This window comes from Myiozetetes cayanensis, unplaced genomic scaffold (assembly GCF_022539395.1).
Source record: "Myiozetetes cayanensis isolate MyiCay16 unplaced genomic scaffold, myiCay2020 scf67, whole genome shotgun sequence".
Taxonomy (NCBI): Eukaryota; Metazoa; Chordata; class Aves; order Passeriformes; family Tyrannidae; genus Myiozetetes; species Myiozetetes cayanensis.
In genome coordinates, this window is record NW_026087931.1 from 134,827 (window position 1) to 160,518 (window position 25,692).

General features: G+C 57.7%; 2 protein-coding genes across 5 annotated transcripts in view; both read right to left on the reverse strand.

Annotated features, from left to right (window-relative positions):
• Positions 1-26: 26 nt before the first annotated feature.
• AKAP8L (A-kinase anchoring protein 8 like) lies at positions 27-15,446 on the reverse strand. Of its 2 annotated transcripts, none has more exons than XM_050337500.1 (13): positions 15,388-15,446; positions 13,281-13,313; positions 11,934-12,162; positions 8,888-9,461; positions 6,720-6,837; positions 6,507-6,562; positions 6,033-6,069; positions 5,188-5,296; positions 4,460-4,601; positions 3,672-3,777; positions 2,754-2,884; positions 1,871-1,966; positions 27-1,015 (listed from the first exon to the last, which is right to left on the reverse strand). In XM_050337500.1, the coding sequence occupies exons 1-13, from the start codon at positions 15,395-15,397 to the stop codon at positions 599-601; spliced, it is 2,058 nt and encodes a 685-aa protein (XP_050193457.1). In that variant the 5' UTR covers positions 15,398-15,446; the 3' UTR covers positions 27-598. The 2 variants fall into 2 exon arrangements, with proteins under 2 accessions (XP_050193457.1, XP_050193456.1); XM_050337499.1 differs by having other exon boundaries at positions 6,720-6,843.
• A 1,721-nt stretch (positions 15,447-17,167) lies between these two features.
• Positions 17,168-25,692, reverse strand: part of WIZ (WIZ zinc finger) — a 54,850-nt gene continuing 46,325 nt past the window's right edge. The window contains exons 8-11 of one of the 3 annotated variants that reach the window (XM_050337495.1): positions 23,512-24,018; positions 21,074-21,496; positions 19,397-19,589; positions 17,168-18,484 (exon numbers count right to left, since the gene is read on the reverse strand). In XM_050337495.1, the coding sequence (XP_050193452.1) occupies positions 18,325-18,484; positions 19,397-19,589; positions 21,074-21,496; positions 23,512-24,018 (1,283 nt within the window). In that variant the 3' untranslated portion in view covers positions 17,168-18,324. Of the gene's footprint in view, positions 18,485-19,396; positions 19,590-21,073; positions 21,497-21,885; positions 22,131-23,511; positions 24,019-25,692 lie in introns of those variants that run through there. The other 2 variants (XM_050337496.1, XM_050337498.1) reach the window with 2 other exon arrangements.

A 25,692-nucleotide genomic window follows, 5' to 3' on the forward strand; every position in this document is an offset into this window, starting at 1 on the left:
ACCAGGAACTCAGGCAGAGCCGTGGGTAAACTCGGGATAAGTCCTTTTTTTATCTCCACCCACCGACACATCGACCTGGGGAAACGGAACCGTTTTACAAACAACACGACGTCAACAACCACCGAACGCTTCGCTCCGCGGGAGGAGGGCCGGGAAAACATCGGGAACGGGGCCGTCCACAGGCACAGGAAGCCACGGAAAACCCCCCTGGAAGGGAAACGTGGATGTTCCCAGCCGGCCAGGCCGAGGGGACAGCTCTGCTGGACACGGACACGAAGCCATCACCAGGGGAGGAGGCTCCGGAGCGGCTCCGGCTTCCACACATGCTCCAAAGGAAAAATCTCCTACAAAGCCACCTACGAACAGAGACCGCACGAAACTAGCGACTAAACGTGGAGATTCGGTACAAAAAAATCCTCTAGTTCCCCCCCAAAAAAAACCCCCAAAATAATAATTAATAATAATAATTAATATCACTTTCCAGGGAAAAAAGGCTCCCCCGGCCCCGCGGGTCGGGCGGGACGAGAAGGGGAAACATCCACGGACACGGCGGGTTCCGGAGCATCCAACACGCACGTCGGGTCCTTCCCCCGCGGGGTCATTCCACGGCCTCGTCCTCTGGGGCCGCAGGGGCTTCCTGGATTCCCTCCTCCTGCTCCTCCTGCTCCTCCTCCTGCTCCTGCTGCTCTTCCCCAGGGATGGGCTCCTCCGGATCCGGGGAGTTCAGCTCCACGTTGTCCGGCTCTGTCTGTGCCCGGGGCTCCCGCTCTGTCTCTGGCCCCGTTTCCTCTCCCTCCCCTTCTTTTTTGGGATTCTCCTCGGGATCCTTGTTCTCCTCCTCGGGGTTTTCCCCCTCCGGGTTCTCCTCCTCCTCCTCCTCCTCGGGGTTTCCCTCCTCGTCCTTGTTCTCCTCCGCTCCTTCCGCCGCTCCCTCCTCCGCGTTCCCGCCGGCTCCCCCTTCCCCTTCCTCGTGCTCCTCCTTTTCCTCCGGATCATCCGTGAAGGGATTCTCACCCTGGCGAGGGAAGGAGACAGAAACAGCCGTCTGCCGGAGCGGATGAGCTGCAGGAATTCACACCTCCCACGGCACAGACCCTGCGGAGCCTCCCAGCGGGAAATGAGCAGCTCCCGGAGCAGCTGCTGCCTCCAGAACACAAACCCAAGCTGAGCGGGGGATACCGGGAGGGAATTCCTCCCTGGGAGGGGATGGGATGGAATTCCCAGAGAAGTTGTGGCTGCTCCCGTCCCTGGGAGTACCCAAGGCCGGGTTGGAGCCATGGAAGGTGTCCCTGCCCTTGGAATTAAATGGGAATGGGAGGAGCTTTCAGGTCCTTTCCCACCCAAAGCATTCCAGGATTCCAGGATTCTGCTCTGGGGATGGGGTGGGAGGGCTGGGAATGTTCCCCTGGAGCAGGGAGGGATCCCAAGGGAGACCTTCCAGCACATTCCAGGGGCTCCAGCAGAGTTTGGACAAGGGATGGAGGGACAGGACACAGGGAATGGCCTCCCCCTGGAAAAGAGGGGATTGAGGTGGATTTTGGGGAGGAATCCTTGGCTGGTGAGAGCCTGGGCTGGAATTCCCAGACAAGCTGTGGATGGCACATCCCTGGAAATGTCCAAGGCCAGGTTGGAGCCACCTGGGCCGTGGAAGGCGTCCCTGCCCTTGGAATGGGGTGGGAATGGGATGATCCCGAAGGTCCCTTCCCACCCAACCCATCCCATGACTCCCCCCATCAGCAGGGCTCAGGTTCCAGGAGGGGGCAGGAAACTCCACGAGCATCATCCAGGAATCCACCACAATTCCCAGAAAAGCCCCCAAAAACCCCCTCACAGGGATCAGCTCCAAGACAATTCCAGCAGCAATTCCCACCTTCAGGTACCGCTCCAGCTTCTTGCTGATGAGTTTGTTGTTGAGGATGCTCCGGGCCACCACCAGAGAGGATTTCTTGGATTGCTCCATCATGGCCTGGGAGAGATGACACCAAAATGCCCTCAGGGAAGCGGATCCAGGACCAAATGTGACGGATGAGGGGGTTTTACACCGGGAAGAGCCGCCTGGGATCAGCCCTCCCAAGGAAAGGCTGGAATAACAGCCCGTGTGGGAGCTGGGAAGGATCAAAGGTGGCTTGGTTGGCAAGAAATGGGGGGGAAAGACACGGAGTTCACTGGAGGTTCTGCAGGAAAAAGGTTCTGGGGACACAAATCCATGAAAATTAATCAAAGATTCTGTGGGAAAAACGTTCTGAGGACACAACTCCATGAAAATTAAGCGAAGATTTTGGGGGAAAAAGGTTCTGGGGACACAAATCCATCAAAATTAAGCAAAGGTTCTGTGGGAAAAAGGTTCTGGGGACACAAATCCATCAAAATTAAGCAAAGGTTCTGTGGGAAAAAGGTTCTAGGGACACAAATCCATCAAAATTAAGCAAAAAACCTGGGGAAAAAAGGTTCTGGGGACACAAATCCATGAAAACTAGGCAAAGATTCTGCAAGAAAAAGGTTCTGGGGACACAAATCCATGAAAACTAGGCAAAGATTATGTGGGAAGAAGGTTCTGGGGACACAAATCCATGACAATTAAGCGAAGATTCTGCAGGAAAAAGGTTCTGGGGACACAAATTCCCCAGAATTCCCCAGAGATTCCCCGGATGAAGCCCCTGGAGCCCCGGGACCATCCAGGAGAAGCTCTCCCGGGATTCAGGGCCCTCCCTCCAGGATCCAGGATGGCCCCCCCAGGCCCTGCTCCCGCTCACCCTGCGGTTGTGGTTGTGATCCAGGGATTTGAGGTGCTTCTGGATGCTCCCAAACTGCATGGGGATGAACAGGTCACAGGCGGCGCAGTGAGCGGCCTCCACCTTCTTCAGGAAGTGCTCCATGCCCACCTCTGGAATGCCAGGGCAGCCGGATTAACCGGGAATGGGGCAGGGAATGGGGTAGGGAATGGGAATGGGGCAGGGAATGGAAATGGGGCAGGGAATGGAAATGGGGCAGGGAATGGGAATGGGGCAGGGAATGGGAATGGGCTTGGGAATGGGGCAGGGAATGGGAATGGGGTAGGGAATGGGAATGGGAATGGGCTTGGGAATGGGGCAGGGAATGGGAATGGGGCAGGGAATGGGAATGGGAATGGGGCAGGGAATGGGAATGGGACAGGGAATGGGGTAGGGAATGGGGCAGGGAATGGGCCTGGGAATGGGAATGGGAATGGGGCAGGGAATGGGGCAGGGAATGGGCATGGGAATGGGGCAAGGAATGGAGCAGGGAATGGGGCAGGGAATGGGCCTGGGAATGGGCCTGGGAATGGACCTGGGAATGGACCTGGGAATGGACCTGGGAATGGGGTAGGGAATGGGGTAGGGAATGGGGCAGGGAATGGGGCAGGGAATGGGAATGGGCCCGGGAATGGGGAAGGGAATGGGGCAGGGAATGGGAATGGGGCAGGGAATGGGGCAGGGAATGGGAATGGGGCAGGGAATGGGGCAGGGAATGGGGCAGGGAATGGGAATGGGGCAGGGAATGGGGCAGGGAATGGGGCAGGGAATGGGGCAGGGAATGGGTGCGGAATGGGAATGGGGCAGGGAATGGGTCAGGGAATGGGGCAGGGAATGGGCCTGGGAATGGGTCAGGGAATATCCCAGGGATATTGGGCTCTCTGCAGCCCCCCTGCCCACCCTGGGTGAGATCCTGGTCCCTGTAGATCTGCTGGATCACCGCGTTGATGTCCTTGATCCCCTTCCGACGCTCCTCCGTTTTCCTGGTTTTGTTGGCCACGTATTCCTGCAGGGAACGGTTTTCCTGATTCATGGGGGTGTCCCCCCACGCTTCCAGGTGTGCCCTCATCCCAAAAGTCCCAGAGATCCCACCAGGAGCCCACCCAGGGCAGGAGATTCACGGAGTCTCCAGAAGAATTAGTAATGAGGAACGATAAACGTTGTGGGGAAATGAAGAATGGGAAGGGAAAAGGAGAAGGGAAGGGGAAGGAAGAAAGAAGGGAAGGAGAAGAAAGAAGGGAAAGGGAAAGGGAAAGGGAAAGGGGGAAAGGGAAGATGGGAAGGGAAGGGAAGGAGGGAAAGGGAAGGACAGAAGGGAAAGGGAAGGGAAGAAAGGAAAGGGAAGGGAAGGAGGGAAAGGGAAGGAAAGAAGGGAAAGGGAAGGAAAAAAGGGAAAGGGAAGGAAAGAAGGGAAAGGGAAGGGAAGGAAAGAAAGGAATGGAAATAAAAGAAGGGAAAGGGAAGGACAGAAGGGAATGGGAAGGACAGAAGGGAAAGAGAAGGAAAGAAGGGAAAGGGAAGAAAAGAAGGGAAGGGAAACAAAAGAAGGGAATGGAAAGAAAAGAAGGGAAAGAGAAGGAAAGAAGGGAATGGAAATAAAAGAAGGGAATGGAAAGAAAAGAAGGGAAAGGGAAGGACAGAAGGGAAGGAGCTTGGCCAGGCCAGGGCTGCCCCCCAGGCAGACTGGCCTGCAGGAACTCCGCCGTCTGCTGGGGCAGTTTGGTTCCCACGAACTTGAAGTGCTCCCTGTGGAATCTGCTCTCCAGGTGGGAGGACATCTCATCATCGTAGAACGTCCGGTACTTGCACAGGGAGCACACGAACTGGATCCTGCCGGGAAGGGGAGGGAAGGGAGGGGAAATTCCAGCCAAAATATCCCGTCCTGCCTCCTCCCCTCCCACTGGATCCCCCTGAACAGGCAGCAGGTGAAACTCTGGGGAGCTCCCAAGCCTTTAGGGGATGTTTCCAAAGGGTTTTCCCAGTTTTTTTATCTTCCAAGGAAGGGTGGCAGGAGAGACCAGGGTCTCCAAGCCTTTATGGGATGTTTCCAAGGGCTTTTCCCAGGTTTTTTTAATCTTCCAAGGAAGACAGAGCCCAGGGTCTCCAGGAATTTATAGGATGTTTCCCAGAGGTTTTCCCAGTTTTTTATCTTCCAAGGAAGGATGGCAGGAGAGCCCAGGGTCTCCAGGAATTTATAGGATGTTTCCCAGAGGTCTTCCCAGTTTTTTATCTTCCAAGAGCCCAGGGGCTTCCAGGAGGGACACACAAAGACTGGGACAACCGGGAACGACAGGACGGACCCAGCCCCCAATCCTTGAGGAGAAAACCAACCCCAACATGGAAAACAATCCCTAAAGAGAGGAAACAATCCCTGAGAAAGGAAATACTCCCCAAAAAAGGGGCTGGGAGCCGTTACCTCTCCACCATCCGATCCCGGTGCCGCTTCTTTTGCCGGTCCTGGGTTTTTTTCCCCGCCTGGAGTTTCTGTTTGATCTGGCTGATTTCCTCCTGGATGCTCAGACCTCCTGGGGGAAGGGGAGGGGGAAAAAGGGGGATTTCAAAGGAATTTTGTTCCAGCCCAACTGGCTTTTCCCGAAAAAAAGCAGCCCCGGGTCGAGGTTGGTGGGTGGGAGAGGCAGGAAAATCCCAGCGTGGTTTCCCGGCCCTTCCTCGCTCCCAACGAGCGCTTTAAGGAGGTTTTAAGGATTAATTAGTGACGGATTTGCTGGTTTTAAGGACTAATTAAGTGACAGATTTGCTGGTTTTAAGCACCACAAGCTTGGACTTTTCAGCCCCGAAGCGAACACGGACAAGAGGATAAACTTGGGATCTGGGAAAAACCCCTTTACGGTGTGGATTTTTGGGATGGAGGAGCTGCTGGAGCATCCCAGGATCAGGTTTATGCACCGAGGATCCCACCAGGAGGTTTCCTCCCTGCCTTCCTCCTTTTTTTCTTGGGAATTGTGGCGTTTCTCCCACCGGTCCCACCTCTCCAAGATGGGAAATTCCATCTTTTCCAGCTCCCCTCCCAAAAAAAAACCTCCCCCAATGTCAAACCTCGGGCCCAGCTGATTCCCAGCAGCTCCACCACCCTGGCCTGGCCTGGGGATCCTGCTCTTCCCTAGCAGGGATTTCCAGCATTCCCTGCTCCCAGAGGATGGGATTCACTTGGATTTACTGGGATATCCCCTCTGGAACGTGGGAGCCCCGGACTGAGGGGGTGACGCTGCAGGAAGAGCTTTGGAGCTGAACTCAACTCACCTTTCTCTGAGTCTCTTCCTTCTTCATCTTCCCCTTCCTGAAAACAAAAGGTGGGGAAGTTAAACTCACCTGGAAGGTCTGGGAGCTGCTCCAGACCTTTCCCTGCTGCCCCCCCAGGGCGCCACTTCCCTTGGATTTGGCCTCTCCCAATCCCTGAGTGCAGGGATATCCGGTGCAGGGAACTGATTTTTGGGGATTTTCCATAATTAAGGCGCTCAGGGATGGGAATTTGACCGCGTTTTGAGGCCGTGGATGGTGGGGGAGGTTGGGAATCCCCTGGAATTCCCACATTTCCCTCCATGGAGCATTTCACCTCCATCCACTCCTCCCAGCTCCTCCAGCCTCCACCCCCCCAACTCCCTTTGGGAACAACCCGGGGGGGGGATCTGCCCTCACCACCTCCAAGCAGAGCTTTGACCCGCAGTAAAGCCATTTTTAAAGTCACTTTTGAAGTCGTTTCCAAGCTTTCCTTACCCCTCTGGATCCCTCCTTCTCCTCCTTGTCCCCCGACTCTCCTTCCGTCCCCTCCTCTGGAAGGAACAACACCCTGAGCGCCACGAGGCCCCTTCGGACCCCACCTCGTGTCCCCCCCCCGGCACCAGGAGCGTCCCCCGGGGCAGTGGGAGCCGGGATCGTCCCCCCCAGGGCTGGGGAGGCCACGAGGCCGCCGTGCCCTCACCCCCTCACCGTTGTCCGAGTCGGAGTTGTCGGACCCGTCCGTCTTGGCCGCTTTGCTGTCGGGCTCGTCCGAACCGCTCGGCTGCTTCCGCTTCCTGCCCGGAGCCTCCCGGCGCAGCCTCCTCCTCTGCAGCTGGGACAGGGCACAGGGGTCAGGGATCCTGGGATGGGGGCTTGGACCCGGCTGCAGGGACCTACAGGGGTCAGCTGGGACAATCCCCTGCTCAGGGCACCCCAAAATCCCACCCTGAGCTGCAGGGACCTACAGGGGTCAGCCGGGACAATCCCCTGCCCAGGGCACCCCAAAATCCCACCCTGAGCTGGAGGGGAACTCAGGAGGGTCATCCAGTCCAACCCCTGCCCAGGGCACCCCAAAATCCCACCCTGAGCTGGAGGGAGCTACAGGGGTCAGCTGGGACAATCCCCTGCCCAGGGCACCCCAGAATCCCACCCTGAGCTGGAGGGAGCTACAGGGGTCAGCCGGGACAATCCCCTGCTCAGGGCATCCCAAAATCCCACCCCGAGTTGTAGGGACCTACAGGGGTCAGCCGGGACAATCCCTGCTCAGGGCACCCCAAAATCCCACCCTGAGCTGCAGGGGAACCCATGAGGGTCAGTTGGGACAATCCCTGCTCAGGGCACCCCAAAATCCCACCCTGAGCTGGAGGAGAACCCACGAGGGTCATCCAGTCCAATCCCTGCTCAGGATCCTCCAAAATCCCACCCTGAGCTGGAGGGGAACCCACGAGGGTCATCCAGTCCAATCCCTGCCCAGGGCACCCCAAAATCCCACCCTGTGCTTGAAAACCTTGTCCAAACCCTCCCTGAGCTCTAAAATCATGGAATCCGGGCATATCCCCAGCTGGAGGGGAACCCATGAGTGTCAGTCAGGACAATCCCCTGCTCAGGGCACCCCAAAATCCCACCCTGTGCCTGAGAGCCTCATCCAAACACTCCCTGAGTTCTAAAATCATGGAATATCCCAGGCTGGAGGAAACCCATGAGGATCAACCAGTCCAATCCCCACACAGGACACTCCAAGGTTATTCCCTGTGAGAGGAGCTGCTGCCTCCACAACCCGAAATATCTTCTTTTCCTCATTTTCAGCGTGTTCATACCTTACTTTTCTCCTTTTTTAGTGTGTCTACACCTTATTCTTCTCATTTTTTAATGTGTTTATACCTTATTTTCCTTTTTTCTTATGTGTTAACACCTTATTTTCCTCCTTTTTACTGTGTCTATACCTCATTCTCATTTTTTAACGTGTTCATCCCTTGTTCTCCTTTCTTTAATGTGCCAACACCTTATTTTCCTCACTTTTTAATGCCTCAACACCTTATTTTCCTCCCTTTTTAATGTGCCAACACTTTCATTTTCCTCATTTAAACTCCCTGCCTCAAGGCCTTGAGGGGCAGGGCTGACTGGGAAGGGCACCCATTCCTCCATCCCTTCATCCCTTCATCCCTCCATCCCTTCATCCCTTCATCCCTCCATCCCTTCATCCCTCCATCCCCTAATTTGGGGCCTAAAGCCCTGCAGGAACCTTCCCCCCACACTCCAAACCCAACACTTTTTAAGCTCCAAACATCCCAGGAAAACCCCACCAGGATACAAAGCCAAGCCCTCCTGGAATTCCGGATTCGTAGGGAATTCTCAAGCCCTTCCCCACTCGGGGTGTGCTGGGGACGAGGTGAGCGGGGCCCAAATCCCCCTCCAAAACCCCCCTGCTGCTCACCTTGAAATCCCAGTCCCACATTTTCCAGTTCCTCCTGACCCTCTGGGGGGTCATCCCATCACACCCCCCTCCAATCCAAACCCCCCCTGCTGCTCACCTTGAAATCCCAGTCCCACATCTTCCAGTTCCTCCTGACCCTCTGGGGGGGCCAATCCCACCAACCCCCTCCAATCCAAACCCCCCTGCTGCTCACCTTGAAATCCCAGTCCCACATCTTCCAGTTCCTCCTGACCCTCTGTGGGGACCAATCCCACCAAACCCCCCCTGCTGCTCACCTTGAAATCCCAGTCCCACATTTTCCAGTTCCTCTGGACCCTCTGCCGGGCCATCCCTCCAATCCAAACCCCCCCTGCTGCTCACCTTGAAATCCCAGTCCCACATCTTCCAGTTCCTCCTGACCCTCTGTGGGGGCCAATCCCACCAAACCCCCCCTGCTGCTCACCTTGAAATCCCAGTCCCACATCTTCCAGTTCCTCCGGACCCTCTGCCGGGCCATCCCTCCCGGGCAGCGCCCTCCGGGGAAGCCCCTGTGGCCGGGGAAGCCGCCGGGCTCGGGCAGGATGTTGTGGGAGAAGAGGGACGGGAGGCGTTTGGAGCCGGGGGGCCCGCGGGGCTCGGGCCAGGAGCCCCTCCCGGGGTAGGGGGAGGCTCCCGAGGGTCTGGGGGGCCGCCCGTCCCGGCCCCAGCCCTGGCCCCGCTGCCCGAAGCCGTCCCGGGCCCGGCCCTGGAACTGCTCCCGCCGGGGGCCGTAGAAGGCGTCGTAGGGACCCTCGTAGGACGCGTCGTTGTCCTGCTCTGACTCGGGGTAGTCGGGGTAGTCGTTGTAGTCGTTGTAATCGTTGTAGTCATTGTAATCGTTGTAATCGTTATAATCATTGTAATCGTTATAATCATTATAATCATTGTAATCGTTGTAATCATTGTAGTCGTTGTAGTCGTTGTAGTCGTAGCCAGGCCGGTACAAGTCGCGGTCGTTCACCGAGGACCTCGAGTCGTACGACTCGTACGGGTCGTACCTGCAGCAGAAACGGCCCTGAGGTTCTGCAGGGTCACCCAGGGGGTCGGGCTGGAGGGACCTCCAAGATCACCTCACACGGTCCAACCACCCACTCACCACTGCCACTGCCACCCCTGAGAGCTGTCCCCAGGTGAGACTCCACAGGATCACTGAGCAGGTCAGGCTGGAGGGACCTCCAAGGTCACCCCACCCGGTCCAACCACCCACCCACCACTGTGGTCACCCTGAGAGCTGTCCCCAGGTGAGATTCCATGGGATCATGGAATGGTTTGGGTTGGAGGGACCTCCAAGATCACCTCACCCGGTCCAACCACCCACCCACCAGCATGGTCACCCCTGAGACCTGTCCCCAGGTGAGACTCCACAGGATCATGGAATGGTTCAGGTTGGAGAGATCTCCAAGATCATCCAGTCCAATCACCCAGCCACCCCTGAGAGCTGTCCCCAGGTGAGACTCCACGGGATCATGGAATGGCTCAGGTTGGAGGGACCTCCAAGATCACCCAGTCCAACCACCCACCCACCCCTGAGAGCTGTCCCCAGGTGAGACTCCATGGGATCATGGAATGGTTCAGGTTGGAGGGACCTCCAAGGTCACCTCACCCCGTCCAACCACCCACCCACCACTGCCACTGCCACTCCTGAAAGCTGTCCCCAGGTGACACTCCACGGGATCATGGAATGTTTTGGGCTGGAGGGACCTCCAAGGTCACCTCACCCCATCCAACCACCCACCCACCACTGTGGTCACCCTGAGAGCTGTCCCCAGGTGAGACTCCACGGGATCATGGAATGGCTCAGGTTGGAGGGACCTCCAAGATCATCCAGTCCAACCACCCACCCACCACTGCCACTGCCACCCCTGAGAGCTGTCCCCAGGTGAGACTCCTCAGGATCACTGAGTGGGTCGGGCTGGAGGGACCTCCAAGATCAACTCACACAGTCCAACCACTCCACTCACACCCGGTCAGCACACACCACTGTGGTCACCCCTGAGAGCTGTCCCCAGGTGAGATTCCATGGGATCATGGAATGGTTTGGGCGGGAGGGACCTCCAAGATCACCTCACCCGGTCCAACCACCCACCCACCACCGTGGTCACCCCTGAGAGCTGTCCCCAGGTGAGACTCCACAGGAACATGGAATGGTTCAGGTTGGAGAGATCTCCAAGATCATCCAGTCCAATCACCCACCCACCCCTGAGAGCTGTCCCCAGGTGAGACTCCACGGGATCATGGAATGGCTCAGGTTGGAGGGACCTCCAAGATCACCTCACACGGTCCAACCACCCACTCACTGCTGCCACTGTCACCCCTGAGAGCTGTCCCCAGGTGAGACTCCATGGGATCATGGAATGGCTCAGGTTGGAGGGACCTCCAAGATCACCTCACCCGTCCAACCACCCAGCCACCACTGCCACTGCCACCCCTGAAAGCTGTCCCCAGGTGACACTCCACGGGATCATGGAATGGTTTGGGCTGGAGGGACCTCCAAGATCACTCACCCCAGTCCAACCACCCACCCACCACTGTGGTCACCTCTGAGAGCTGTCCCCAGGTGAGACTCCACAGGATCATGGAATGGTTTGGGTTGGAGGGACCTCCAAGATCATCCCGTCCAACCACCCACCCACCACTGCCATGGTCACCCCTGAGAGCTGTCCCCAGGTGAGACTCCTCAGGATCACTGAGTGGGTCGGGCTGGAGGGACCTCCAAGATCAACTCACACGATCCAACCACCCACTCACCCCTGAGAGCCGTCCCCAGGTGAGACTCCACAGGAACATGGAATGGGTCGGGTTGGAGGGACCTCCAAGATCATCCAGTCCAATCACCCACCCACCACTGAGAGCTGTCCCCAGGTGAGATTCCATGGGATCATGGAATGGGTCGGGCTGGAGGGACCTCCAAGATCACCTCACCCAGTCCAACCACCCACCCACCACTGCCACTGCCACCCCTGAGAGCTGTCCCCAGGTGAGACTCCATGGGATCATGGAATGGTTCAGGTTGGAGGGACCTCCAAGACCACCCAATCCAACCACCCAGCCACCACCGTGGTCACCTCTGAGAGCTGTCCCGAGGTGAGATTCCACGGGATCATGGAAAGGCTTGGGTTGGAGGGACCTCCAAGACCACCCAATCCAACCACCCAGCCACCACCGTGGTCACCTCTGAGAGCTGTCCCCAGGTGAGACTCCACGGGATCATGGAATGGTTTGGGTTGGAGGGACCTCCAAGATCATCCAGTCCAACCACCCAGCCACCACTGTGGTCACCCCTGAGAGCTGTCCCCAGGTGAGACTCTACAGGATCATGGAATGGTTTGGGTTGGAGGGACCTCCTAGATCATCCAGTCCAACCACCCACCCAACCACTGTGGTCACCCCTGAGACCTGTCCCCAGGCGAGACTCCACGGGATCATGGAATGGTTTGGGCTGGCGGGCGGGAAGGGGGATCTGCACTCACCTGTCCCCCGCGGCTCCGAAGCGCCCGCCCGGTGCGCCCTCGGGCTCGGGGTGGGATCCCCCGTCCAGCCGCTGGTGGCCCATCTTGCCGGGCCCGTCGCCGCCCTCGGGGGCCGGCTCGGCGTCCGAGCTGCCCATTTCCCAGGAATTGCCGGCGGCCACTCCGTATCCATACCCTGCTCCCGAGCTGTCCTGCCCGTAGCCGTAGCCGTAGTTGTAGCCCTCGTAACCTGGAGGGAAAACCCGGGATTCAGGATTCTTCCCAGGGGTTCCGTTGGACGCCCCCAGCAAAGCCAAAGTCATTTTTAAAAAAAAAAACCACCAATTTTCTGTTTAATTCACCCAGAATTTTGAACCCTTTGAGCTCAGAGAGGTTTTAGGGAATGATTTCTTCGTATAAATCACCCCCAAAAAAAACACCCCTGGTACAGCCTCCATCCAACTGCTCTGGGTGGGAATAACCCCATAGGAATAACCCCATTGGGAATAACCCCATGGGAATAACCATCCAGATGGGAATAACCCCATTGGGAATAACCCCATGGGAATAACTCCATGGGAATAACCCCATTGGGAATAACCCCATGGGAATAACCATCCAGATGGGAATAACCCCATGGGAATAACCATCCAGATGGGAATAACCCCATTGGGAATAACCCCACTGGGAATAACCCCATTGGGAATAACTCCATTGGGAATAACTCCATGGGAATAACCCCATTGGGAATAACCCCATGGGAATAACCCCATGGGAATAACCCCATGGGAATAACCCCATTGGGAATAACCCCATGGGAATAACTCCATAGGAATAACCCCATTGGGAATAACTCCATGGGAATAAGCCCATTGGGAATAACCCCACGGGAATAACTCCATGGGAATAACCCCATTGGAAATAACTCCATGGGAATAACCCCATTGGGAATAACCCCATGGGAATAACCCCACGGGAATAACCATCCAGATGGGAATAACCACAACTCAAAACATCCAAGACCCATTTCCAGCTTTTTTTTTTCAGTTTAAACATCTTCAAATTTGGGGTTTTTCTCCCCTCAGGCCTTTCACTCAGTGCCAAGAGGGAGTTTGGGATCTGCTGCCTCTCCAATGTTTATTTTGAGGGAAAACCACCCCCAAAACCCCAAATATTTCGCCCAGAACAGTTTTCCTGTTCCAGTGACACCTTTTCCTGTTGGCTCCAGGGGGAATTTGGGAGATAAAAGGGGGGAAAGGTCACAGGGAGATGCCCTGTGGGGTCAGGGCCACGTCACCGAGCAGGAGCATCCCGGGAGCTCCGGGAAAGGCTCCAGAGGGGGAGGAGGGAGGAACATCCTGCACTTGCCTCTGCTCGTGCCCGAATTCCAGTCCCCATAACCTAGAAAAGAGCACAAAGCAATTAGGGACAGTCCCAGAGCCCCAAATCCCCCAGTTTTCCACCAAATCCAGCAGGAATCGGCCCTCTGGTGTCGCCCCAGTGGCCCCAAAAAAGCACCTTTTGGGCAAAAAAACAAACCCTAAGTTCGAATTCAAAGCTGAGTTTTTGGGAAGGGTTCCCAGGGCTGAGAATTTTGGGAGTGGAAGGGAAATGACAGGGAAAGTCCAATTTCCTGCCTGAAATGGGGGAATTGGGACACTTTGGGGAGGTTTTGTCCCATTCCTGCCATCCCAGGACTGACATTCCAGTGCTCTGCCCTGGTTTTCCTTGTCCTGTCACCTGATGTCACCTGGAGATTCCTGGTGGGATTTTGTCCTTCATTAGTGACTCCTCATCACAAAAAATGAGCTAATTAATTAATTTTCCCTCTCTTTTTCCCAGTGTGCCACCACTCCAGCCTCAGTCAAACATTCCCATGGAATACAGAGGTGAATCCCTGCCCCAGGGGCCAGAAAAGGAATTAAAATGGCCAAATAAAGGGAAAAAAGGTAAAATGACACTAAATGGGCACAGAGGGGAGGGACGGGACGGGTGGGGGTTTGGGGGTTTTGGGGGGCTGAGTGGAGCTGGATTGGGAAATAAATCCACTTTCTGGCAGAAATTGGGCTTGTCCCTGTCCCAGCTATCCTCAGGAATTGGATCTATCCCTGTCCCGTTCCCATCAGGAATTGGATCTATCCCTGTCCCGTTCCCATCAGGAACTGGGTCTATCCCTGTCCTGTTCCCATCAGGAATTGGGTCTATTCCTGTCCCGTTCCCATCAGGAACTGGGTCTGTCCCTGTCCCGTTCCCATCAGGAATTGGGTCTGTTCCTGTCCCGTTCCCATCAGGAATTGGGTCTGTTCCTGTCCCGTTCCCATCAGGAATTGGGTCTGTCCAGGTCCCGTTCCCATCAGGAACTGGGTCTGTCCCTGTCCCGTTCCCATCAGGAACTGGGTCTGTTCCTGTCCCGTTCCCATCAGGAATTGGGTCTGTCCAGGTCCCGTTCCCATCAGGAATTGGATCTATCCCTGTCCTGTTCCCATCAGGAACTGGGTCTGTCCTGTTCCCATCAGGAATTGGGTCTATTCCTGTCCCGTTCCCATCAGGAATTGGGTCTGTCCCTGTCCCTGTTCCATCAGGAATTGGGTCTGTCCCTGTCCCGTTCCCATCAGGAATTGGGTCTGTCCCTATCCCTGTTCCATCAGGAATTGGATCTATCCCCGTCCCGTTCCCATCAGGAATTGGGTCTGTCCCGGTTCCATCAGGAATTGGGTCTATGTCTGTCCCGTTCCCATCAGGAATTGGGTCTATCCCTGTCCCGTTCCCATCAGGAATTGGATCTATCCCTGTCCCGTTCCCATCAGGAATTGGATCTATCCCTGTCCTGTTCCCATCAGGAACTGGGTCTGTCCTGTTCCCATCAGGAATTGGATCTATCCCCGTCCCGTTCCCATCAGGAATTGGGTCTGTCCCGGTTCCATCAGGAATTGGGTCTATGTCTGTCCCGTTCCCATCAGGAATTGGGTCTGTCCAGGTCCCATTCCCATCAGGAATTGGATCTATCCCTGTCCCGTTCCCATCAGGAACTGGGTCTGTCCCGGTCCCGGTCAGAACCGGGAGGGCCCGGCCGGTGCTCGGAGTCTCCTCCCGGGCCGGGTCTGGGCGGGGGCGGCTCCCGCGGGCTCCGCTCCGTGTCCCCCCCAGCCCCTCACGGTCCCCGCCAGGTCCCGACCCCCCCTCGGCCCCTCTGAGACCCTCCCGGGGCCGCAGCAGCCCCGCTCCATCCCCCCCCGCGGGGTCCCGGCCCCTCAGGGCGCCCTCGGTGCCCTCCACAGCCCCGCTGTCCCCCCGTCCCCTCACGGCCCGCCGGGTCCTGCTCCTCCCCCGCCGCCTCACGGACACCGCCGGGGCCGCCGCCGCCCCGTGCCCCGCCGTGCCGCAGTCAGCCCTGACCCCTGTTCCCTCAGAGCCCCCGCCATGTCCCGGTGCCCCTCCGCTCCCTCACGGCCCCCCCGGTGCCCCCCCGCCTCACCGTAGCTCATGATGGCGGCGCCGCCTCCTCCTTCCCGGGCGGTAACGGCGGCGCGCGGGCCCCGCCCCCTCGCTCCCATTGGCCGCGCCTCCTCGCCTCCCCCGCGCTCATTGGCCCGCTGCCCGCGCCGTGCGGATCGCGCCTCCCATTGGCGGGTGTTGGCTGTCGCTCACCGCACCCCCCGCGCGGCGATTGGTTGGTAGAGGTGTCAGCTGAAGAAGGGGGCGTGACCGCTCCAACTCCGCTCTGCGATTGGTTGAGGCGGGGGCGGGCTGAGCCGGCTGAACGCCAATAGCGTGGCAGGCGCGCCCGGCGCTGACGGCCACGCCCCTCCCGGCCGTGAGACAGCTCCCATTGGCTGGATACGCCTAAGCCACGCCCCGTGGGCGGAGAGTGTGGGGCGGCCCCACGTGGGGGCCCGGCGAAGGGCGGGGTCACCCACCGGTGTCACGTGTCTGTCACGTGTGTCACCTGTCACGTGCGTGTCACCTGTGTCACGTGTTCATCAGGTGTGTCACGTCACCTGTGTCATGTGTGTGTCACATGTGTGTCACGTGTGTCACCTGTCACGTGCGTGTCACCAGTGTCACGTGTTCATCAGGTGTGTCACATGTCACCTGTGCCACGTGTTTGTCACGTGTGTGTGTCAATTGTGTCACCTGTGCTTGTCAGGTGTATCACGTGTGTGTCATGTGTTTGCCAGGTATGTGTCACCTGTATCACGTGTTTGTCACGTGTGTGTCAACTGTGTCGCCTGTGCTTGTCAGTGGCATCACATGTGGCGCAAGGGGACACACCCAGAGTTTGTGGGGACACCCGAGGGTTCCCCCCTCCCAGTGTCACCTGTGGGTGTGGCCATAGGGGTGGGAGGGGCCTGGGAGTGGCCCCGCCCCACCCCCAGGTCCTCATGACCGACAGATCCCGACCCCCGCAGTGTCACCATTCCCAGGGGACATGGACGTGTCACACCCTCCTGTCTCCAGTTCCCTGGGGACACGACCCCATCCTGACCCCGCTGTCCTCATGGGCCAGGTCACGAGGCCACATCCCTGCCCCAGTGTCCCAGAATCCCAGGACAAGGCCACATCCGGGTCCCGATGTCCATGAGAAACGGCTTCATCCCGATCCATGTCCCCACATCCTGGGACACAGCCCAGGACACAGCCACTCCCAGCTTCCAACACCCTCAAAACGTGGCCTCATCCCAATCCATGTCCCCACATCCCGGGACACAGCCACTCCCAGCTTCCAACGCCCTCAAAACGTGGCCTGGTCCCGCTCCATGTCCCACATCCTGAGCCCAGTGTCCCAAGATCCCGGGACACGAGGCCAATCCAGCTCCCAGTGTCCACGAGACGTGGCTCCATCCCATCCCATCCCATCCCATCCCATCCCATCCCATCCCATCCCATCCCATCCCATCCCATCCCATCTCATCCCATCCCATCCCATCCCATTCCATGTTCCCACATCCCAGGTCACGATGCCACGTCCAGGTTCCAATTGGCCTCATCCCAATCCATGTCCCCTCAATCCAGGTCACAAGGCCACGTCCCGATCCCACTGTCCCGTTGCCTGGGGTCAAAGCTGCATCCTGATCCCAGCATTCCCAGTATCCCACGGCACAACCACGTCCAGGTCCCAACACCCACGAGCTGTGTCCTCATCCCAATCCACGTCCCCGTTATCCCAGCCCCAAACCCCGATCCCCACCCCCCATCCCGACATTCCGGGTATCCAGAGACTCCGCTCTCCCCCCGGGCTTCATTTCCAGAACAATTTAATCCATCGTCCCACACTCCCGGGTACAGGAATCACCAGAAACGTCCCGAAAAAGTGGAAATAAAAAAAAAAAAAAAAAAAAAAGAAAAAAAAAAGGAAAAAATATTTATCCGTTAAAATTCCTTCCGAAATTCGGAAGTTTCGGGATTCCCAAATAAAAATGAATATTCCTTATTTCTACACGAGTCTAGAGTTTAAAAAAGTCGGGTCTATGGAGCTGGGACGAGGAAAAAAAAAAAAAAAAACTGGGAAAAAAAAAAACAACAAAGCAACGGTGGAACCGGGAAAAAAAATTTGGGAAAAGGGGAAACTGAGCCAAATCCTCCCGGCGCCGCTGCGGCCGCTTCCGGGTGGGAACGCCGGAATTCCCCAGGGATTTCCCAGCTCCCACTGGTGAGCTCCCCCACGGAGAAACTCCCGGGAATCAGCAGCGGGAAGAGGAGGGCGAATCCGGTGGGATTTTCGTTTGGCCGCGGCGGGAAGGGCGGGAGGGAGGCGGCGGCGTTTCGGTGCGGGAAAAGGGGGATTTTGGGAACATGCAACCCCGGAACCCAAGGGATTCCGACATCTACGCGCCACTAAACCCGACCGGCGCCTATGGAAAAAAAAAAACCTGGAATATACAGGAACTCTCGAAGGGGTCATGTACAAAATCCACAGCGTTTTCCGGGAACGCACCCGGAATTCCCTCCGGCCCCGGCTCCGGCCCGAATCGCCACCGGGAAAAGGCGACACCGTTTTGTTCTTTGGGTTAAAAAAACACGGATTTTGGGAAGCGAGGAAAGGTGGGGGGAAGGGGGAGAAGGTTCGGCCTCCCCCGCGCCCCGTCCCGGCATCGAGTGGTTCCCGCCCCGATCCGGCGAGTGCCGCGCGCGTCCCGAGGGATTCCCGAGGGTCTGATCCGGGATCCGGGATCCATGTAGTGCTTGTGGCCGGGATTGTGGCCCCACCCCCAGCTCATCCCCGGGACGAGGAGGGGGGAAAACGCTCCGGAGGGGCGAAGGCAGCGATCCATCCGGGCCCCGCCCGCCCCCTCTTCCCCCCTTTCCCAAAAACTACGGGATGGTGGGAGCGGGGAGTGGGGAGGGGGGGGGTGTGAGGATGTTCCGGCGGCTCCCGCGGCCGCTTTTTCCCCGTGCCGGGTCTGGGATGGCGCTACTGAGCCTCGGCCAGGGCGGGGGGCTCGGGGGGCGCGGGGGCCTCGCTCCGCAACGGATCCGCTTTGGAGAAATTCATTTCCAGGATGTGCCGCTGCAGGTGCCGCACCCACTCCTCCTGGATCGACAGCGGGCCCTGGAATTCCACCTCGCAGAACCTGCGGGCACAGCGTGGTCGGCCTGGGGGGTCACACGGCAGAGAGACCCCACCCAACCCCCCAAAAACAAAGGGGGATGAGGCAGCTGGGGGAATATTGGGAATTGGGGTTGGGATACAGGGATAGCCAGAGCCTCGGGAGGATGAGGGAGAACAAGAATTAGGGATGGGATACGGGATTAGGAACACAGGGACGCACAGAGGGACACGGGGGCGGTCAGAGCCTCGGAGGCTGCCACGGAATGTTGGGATCAGGGAATGGGATATGGGATACCCAGAGGCTCGGAGGCTGCCAGGGAATACTGGGATCAGGGAATGGGATATGGGACATCCAGGGGGCAAAGGGACACCCAGGACTCAGAGGCTGCCAGGGAATATCAGGATCAGGGAATGGGATATGGGATTAGGGACATCCAGAGGGATGCAGGGACACCCAGAGCCTCAGAGGCTGAGGGATAATGGGAATTAGGGATGGGATACAGGATTAGGGACACAGGGACACCCAGGGGGACAGGGACACCCACTGTGGGATAACGGGAATTAGGGATGGGATACAGGATTAGGGACACAGGCACAGGGACACCCACTGTGTGGGATAACGGGAATTAGGGATGGGATACGGGATTAGGGAGATCCAGAAGGATGCAGGGACACCCAGAGCCTCAGAGGTTGAGGGAGAATGGGAATTCCGGATGGGATACAGGATTAGGGACACAGGAACAGGGACACCCACTGTGTGGGACAACGGGAATTAGGGATGGGATACAGGATTAGGGACACAGGGACAGGGACACCCATTCTGTGGGATAACGGGAATTAGGGATGGGATACGGGGGGGACAGGGACACCCAGAGCCTCAAAGCGCCCCAAAAAAGAGGGAAGCGGTTCCCTGCGGAGCGGGGAGGGATCCCACCTGCACTTGAGGGTGTAGATGTTCCCCACGAACTTGACCAGCGAGGTCTGGGGCGGGCGCGGCACCAGCGACGGCACCGGGCGCATCCGCGGCGGCGGCGGCCGCGTCTCCTCCAGCTTCTGCTGGAACTCCGAGCCCTCCTCCTCCCGGTGCAGGGCGGCATCCAGGGGCCTCGCCTGCCTCCGCTCAAACTCTGGGATGAGGCACAAACCAGGATTGGAGGGCGGAATTTGGGAAGGGCGGGGGTGGGGCGAAGGTGGCATCGACGGCATGGCTCGGATTGCGCTTCCAGCCCTGACCCTGCCTGGGAATGGGACAGGGAGGAGGAGGAGGAGGAGGGAGGAGGAAGAGGAAGAAGAAAAACTAGAAGAAGAGGAGAAAGAGGAAGAGGAGGAAGAAGGAGGAAGACGAGGAGGAAAGGGAGGAAAAGGAGGAGGAAGAAGAGGAGGAAAAAGAGGAAGAGGAGGAAGAAAAAGAGAAGGAAGAGAAGGAGAAAGGAGGAGGAGAAAGAGAAGGAAGAAGAAGCAGAAAGAAGAGGAAGAAGGAGGAAGAGGAGGAGGAAGGAGGAGGAAAAGGAGGAAGAAAAAGAGAAGGAAGAGGAGGAGGAGGAAGAAGGAGGAGGAGAAAGAGGAAGAAGAAGAAGGGAAGGAAAAGGGTGAGGAGGAGATGGGGAGGTCTCAGGTAAAGTTTCCCCTGGAATCGTTGGGAATGGGCAGAAAGGACCAGAAAGGATTTTCCTGGTGCTGGACATGGGAATGGGGTCCCTGAGAGGGAGAGGAAGGAGAGGAAGGAGAGGAAGGAGAAGAAGAAGAGAGGGGGAGTTCTCAGGAGAAAATTCCCTCCTGGAGCTGCTGGGAAGGTGCAGAGGGGTTAGGACTGGGATTCTCCTGGTGCCACAGACCCCAGTGCCCTCTCCTGCAGGGATTCTCCCACATCCCACTGCCCTCTCCTGCAGGGATTGTCCCAATCCTTTTCCAGCAGCCCAGTGTCCTCTCCTGCAGGGCTCTTCCCAGTGTCCCATGCCCTCTCCCTCAGGATTTTCCCACACCCCAGTGCCCTCTCCTGCAGGGAATATTTTTCTCCAGGATTCTCCCACATCCCTGGCCCTCTCCTGCAGGGATTCTCCAAGATCCTAGTGCCCTCTTGTGCAGGGATTGTCCCAGACTCCAGTGCTTCCTCTCCTCCAGCCCTCCGCAGGATTTCCCACCCAGTCCTCTTTCCCAGACAGTGCCCCCCCAGCTGCCTCTCTCCTCTGCAGGGATTCTCCCAGACTCCAGTGCCCTCCTCCTGCAAGGATTCTCCCAGACTCCAGTGCCCTTTCCTGCAGGGATTGTCCCAAATCCCAGTCCCCTCCTGCAGGGATTCTCCCAGACTCCAGTGCCCTCTCCTGCAGGGATTCTCCCACATCCCACTGCCCTCTCCTGCAGGGATTGTCCCAATCCTTTTCCAACAGCCCAGTGTCCTCTCCTGTAGGGATTGTCCCAGACTCCAGTGCCCTCTCCTGCAAGGATTGTCCCAAATCCCACTGCCCTTTCCTCAGGGATTCTCCTAGACTCCAGTGCCCTCCTCTGCAGGGATTCTCCCAGACTCCAGTGCCCTTCCCACAGGGATTCTCCCCACCCTCTTCCCACCCCCATGCCGTCCCCCGCCGGAATCCCCTCCTCTCCCAACACTCACTGCTGATGTTGGAGCGCTGGTGCTCCTCCAGCTTCACCAGCGACAGGGGCGACGTGATCAGGGCCCTCTCTCCCGCCCCGTCCAGCATCTTGGCGGGGTCGCCGTGGGGCAGCTCCCCGGGGAGCCCCTTCCCCAGGAAGGTGACGCCCGCGGGCTGCAGCCCCAGGGGGCCGCCCCGGTGCTCCCGGCCGTGCGCGGAGTTGCGGAACTTCTTGGAGAAGGGCCGGCCCCCCTGGATGTAGCTCCGGTAGGCGCCGGCCTTGTGCGGGCGGTGCCGGATCCACTCGCGCAGGGTCTCGATGGGGGAGCCGTTCACGCACCACTCGGTGACCCCGAACTGGCGCAGGTGGGCGCGGGCGTGGCTCGCCAGGGCCTTGCGGTTCTCGAAGTACAGCCCGCACAGCTCGCAGCACGCCTCGGAGGCTGGGGGATAAATTACAGGGAATATGGGATATGGGATAGGGAATATGGGACAGAAGTACAGCCCGCACAGCTCGCAGCACGCCTCGGAGGCTGGGGGATAAAATACAGGGAATATGGGATATGGGATAGGGAATATGGGACAGAAGTACAGCCTGCACAGCTCACAGCACGCCTCGGAGGCTGCAGGAATTACAGGGAATAATGGGAATGGGATAGGAAATATGGGACAGAAGTACAGCCCGCACAGCTCGCAGCACGCCTCGGAGGCTGGGGGATAAATTACAGGGAATATGGGATATGGGATAGGGAATATGGGACAGAAGTACAGCCCGCACAGCTCGCAGCACGCCTCGGAGGCTGGGGGATAAATTACAGGGAATTTGGGATATGGGATAGGAAATATGGGAGAAAAGTACAGCCCGCACAGCTCGCAGCACGCCTCGGAGGCTGGGGGATAAAATACAGGGAATAACGGGAATTACAGGGAATATGGGATAGGGAATATGGGACAGAAGTACAGCCCGCACAGCTCGCAGCACGCCTCAGAGGCTGCAGGAATTACAGGGAATACCGGGAATTACAGGGAATATGGGACAGAAGTACAGCCCGCACAGCTCGCAGCACGCCTCGGAGGCTGGGGGATAAAATACAGGGAATATGGGATAGGGAATATGGGATATGGGATAGGGAATATGGGACAGAAGTACAGCCCGCACAGCTTGCAGCACGCCTCGGAGGCTGGAGGATAAATTACAGGGAATAATGGGAATTACAGGGAATATGGGACAGAAGTACAGCCCGCACAGCTCGCAGCACGCCTCGGAGGCTGCAGGAATTACAGGGAATATGGGATATGGGATAGGGAATATGGGACAGAAGTACAGCCCGCACAGCTCGCAGCACGCCTCGGAGGCTGCAGGAATTACAGGGAATAACTGGAATTACAGGGAATATGGGACAGAAGTACAGCCCACACAGCTCGCAGCACGCCTCGGACGCTGCAGGAATTACAGGGAATATGGGATAGGGATAGGAATATGGGATATGGGATAGGGAATATGGGACAGAAGTACAGCCCGCACAGTTCGCAGCATGCCTCGGACACTGGGGTATAAAATACAGGGAATATGGGATATGGGATAGGGAATATGGGATAGGGAATATGGGACAGAAGCACAGCCTGCACAGCTTGCAGCACGCCTCGGAGGCTGGAGGATAAATTACAGGGATAAACGGGAATTACAGGGAATATGGGACAGAAGTACAGCCCGCACAGCTCGCAGCACACCTTGGACGCTGGGGGATAAATTACAGGGAATATGGGATATGGGATACGGAATATGGGATATGGATTAGGGAATATGGGATACGGGTTAGGGAATATGGGATATGGGTTAGGGAATATGGGACAGAAGTACAGCCCGCACAGCTCGCAGCACGCCTCGGACGCTGGGGGATAAAATACAGGGAATAATGGGAATTACAGGGAATATGGGATAGGGAATATGGGATAGGGAATACGGGAGAAAAGTACAGCCCGCACAGCTCACAGCACGCCTCAGATGCTGGAGGATAAATTACAGGGAATAATGGGAATTACAGGGAATATGGGACAGAAGTACAGCCCGCACAGCTCGCAGCACGCCTCGGAGGCTGCAGGGAAAATTACAGGGAATACTGGGAATTACACAGGATATGGGTTAGGGAATATGGGAGAGAAGTACAGCCCGCACAGCTCGCAGCACGCCTCCGACACTGGGGGATAAATTACAGGGCTGCAGGGTCACGGGAATCAGGGATGGTATTTAGAATCCTCCATGGGATCGAAATTCCCAGTTTTCCAACTCTGCCATCACCCCTGGTCCCGCTGGGGACCAGTTGATAGAGGGAACCCCCCACCTCAAGAGGCTCACTCAGTCCAGGGTTACCCCGATCCCAAACCTCCCCTTCCCTCTCCACACTCCCCATCCCGACAATCCAATCCCAGGAATGCCCCCAGATCCCCCTTCACTCACAGGCCTTGTCGTGCAGAGCCTTGGCCTTGAAGGACAGCTCGGGGGGGCCGAAGGCCTTGTGCTTGGATTCCCCGTGGGGGCCCAGCCGGTCGTCAGGAAGCGGCCGCTTGGGAGCCAGGAAGGCTCCGGGAGCTTTGGATCCCAGGGGCGTCAGCGCCAGGGCCCCCCCGGCCCCCGGCTTGCCCGGCCTCCCGCCCAGCGGGGCCAGGGACAGCCCCTGCAGCACCTTCCCGGCCGGAGCCGGCGCCTTGGGATCCATCCCGTCCTCCCCCAGCGGCTTGGGCGGCTCCAGGCCCGGGGCCAGCGGCTCCTTCTTGATGAGGCAGGGCTTGGATTTCTTCCTGAGGATCTCCCGGAGGGTGTCGATGGGGGAGCCGTTGACGGACCACTCGGTGACCCCCATCTGGCGCAGGTGGGAGCGCGCGTGGCTGGACAGACCTTTCCGGTTCTCGAAGAACTCCCCGCAGAACTCGCAGCGGATGTCGCGCGCTGGCTCCGACCCCGACGCTGCGGAGAGAGCGGAATTCCAGAGGGAGGACCGCCCGGAATTCCGGCTGCGCAAACAGTGCCACCCTCTCAGCCCCGCCAAGACAATTAACTGTTGTGTAATTGACTGGGAGAAATGTGGGATTGGGTTTGGGACAGCCGGAGATGGCAAACGGGATTTCTCGCAGCGGATGTCGCGCGCCGGCTCTGACCCCGACGCTGAGGAGAGAGCGGAATTCCATAGGGAAAACTGCCTGGAATTCCGGCTGCCTCCTGCCCAACACCCCCTGAGACAACTGGCTGCTGTGCAATTGACTGGGATGAGGTTGAGGACAAATGTGGGATTGAGTTTGGGACAGCCGGAGATGGCAAATGGGATTTCTCGCAGTGGACGTCGTGCACCAGCTATGACCCTGATGATGCGGAGAGAGCGGAATTCCATAGGGAAAACCGCCCGGAATTCCAGCTGCCCCCCTGCCCAACACCCCCTGAGACAACTGGTTGTTGTGCAATTGACTGGGTTGAGGTTGGGAATAAATGTGGGATTGGGTTTGGGACAGCCGGCGATGGCAAATGGGATTTCTCACAGCGGATGTCGTGCACCGGCTCTGACCCCGACGCTGCGGAGAGAGCGGAATTCCATAGGGAAAAGTGCCTGGAATTCCAGCTGCCTCCTGCCCAACACCCCCTGATACAACTGGCTGTTGTGCAATTGACTGGGTTGAGGTTGGGAATAAATGTGGGATTGGGTTTGGGACAGCCGGAGATGGCAAACGGGATTTCTCACAGAGGATGTCGCGTGCCGGCTCCAACCCCGACACTGCGGAGAGAGCGGAATTCCATAGGGAAAACTGCCCAGAATTCCGGCTGCCTCCTGCCCAACACCTCCTGAGACAACTGGCTGTTGTGCAATTGACTGGGATAAATGCGGGATTGGGTTTGGGAGAGCTGGCGATGGCAAATGGGATTTCTCGCAGTGGATGTCGCACACCGGCTCCAACCCCGTGGAGGGAGTGAATTCCAGAGGGTGCTAAAAAAACAAGGAGGGAAACCACCTGGAATTCCGGCTGCCTCCTTTGCAAATATTTTCCCAAATGTCCCAAACACATTCTGGGATGAGTTTGGTGATAAATATGGGATTGGATTTGGGAGCACCGTCGACAGCAAATGGAATTTCGGGAAGAATTCCCCACAGAACCCGCGCTGGCTCCAACCCTGAGGCTGCAGAGAGAGTGGAATTCCAGAGGGAAAACTGCCCGGAATTCCGGCTGCCACACAAATATTGCCACCGGCTCTGCCCCCCAAGACAATCAGTTGTCGTGTAATTAACTGGGATGGGGTTGGGGATAAATCTGGGATGGGATTTGGGAGAGCTGGCGATGGCAAACAGAATTTAGGGAAATGAATCAACCAGGGGCATCCCAAGAAACGCTGCTGGGAGTTCTGGGAATTCTGGTTTTTTAACCGATTTACTGTGGTGCTCAGGGGATGGATGTGGATGATCCCCAAAGTTGGAAGTGGGGCTGAACGCTGGGAAAGGTCCGGCCACGGGGTTTGCAGGGATTCAGGCCTTAAGGCTGCCCCTGGAATGAGGGAATGGGCGGATACAGCAAATATTTGGAGGCTGCTTTCCGTGTTATTGCAGGAAACGACCTCCAAAGGCTCCAGGATTCCCACTGGAGCAGAGATTCTCAG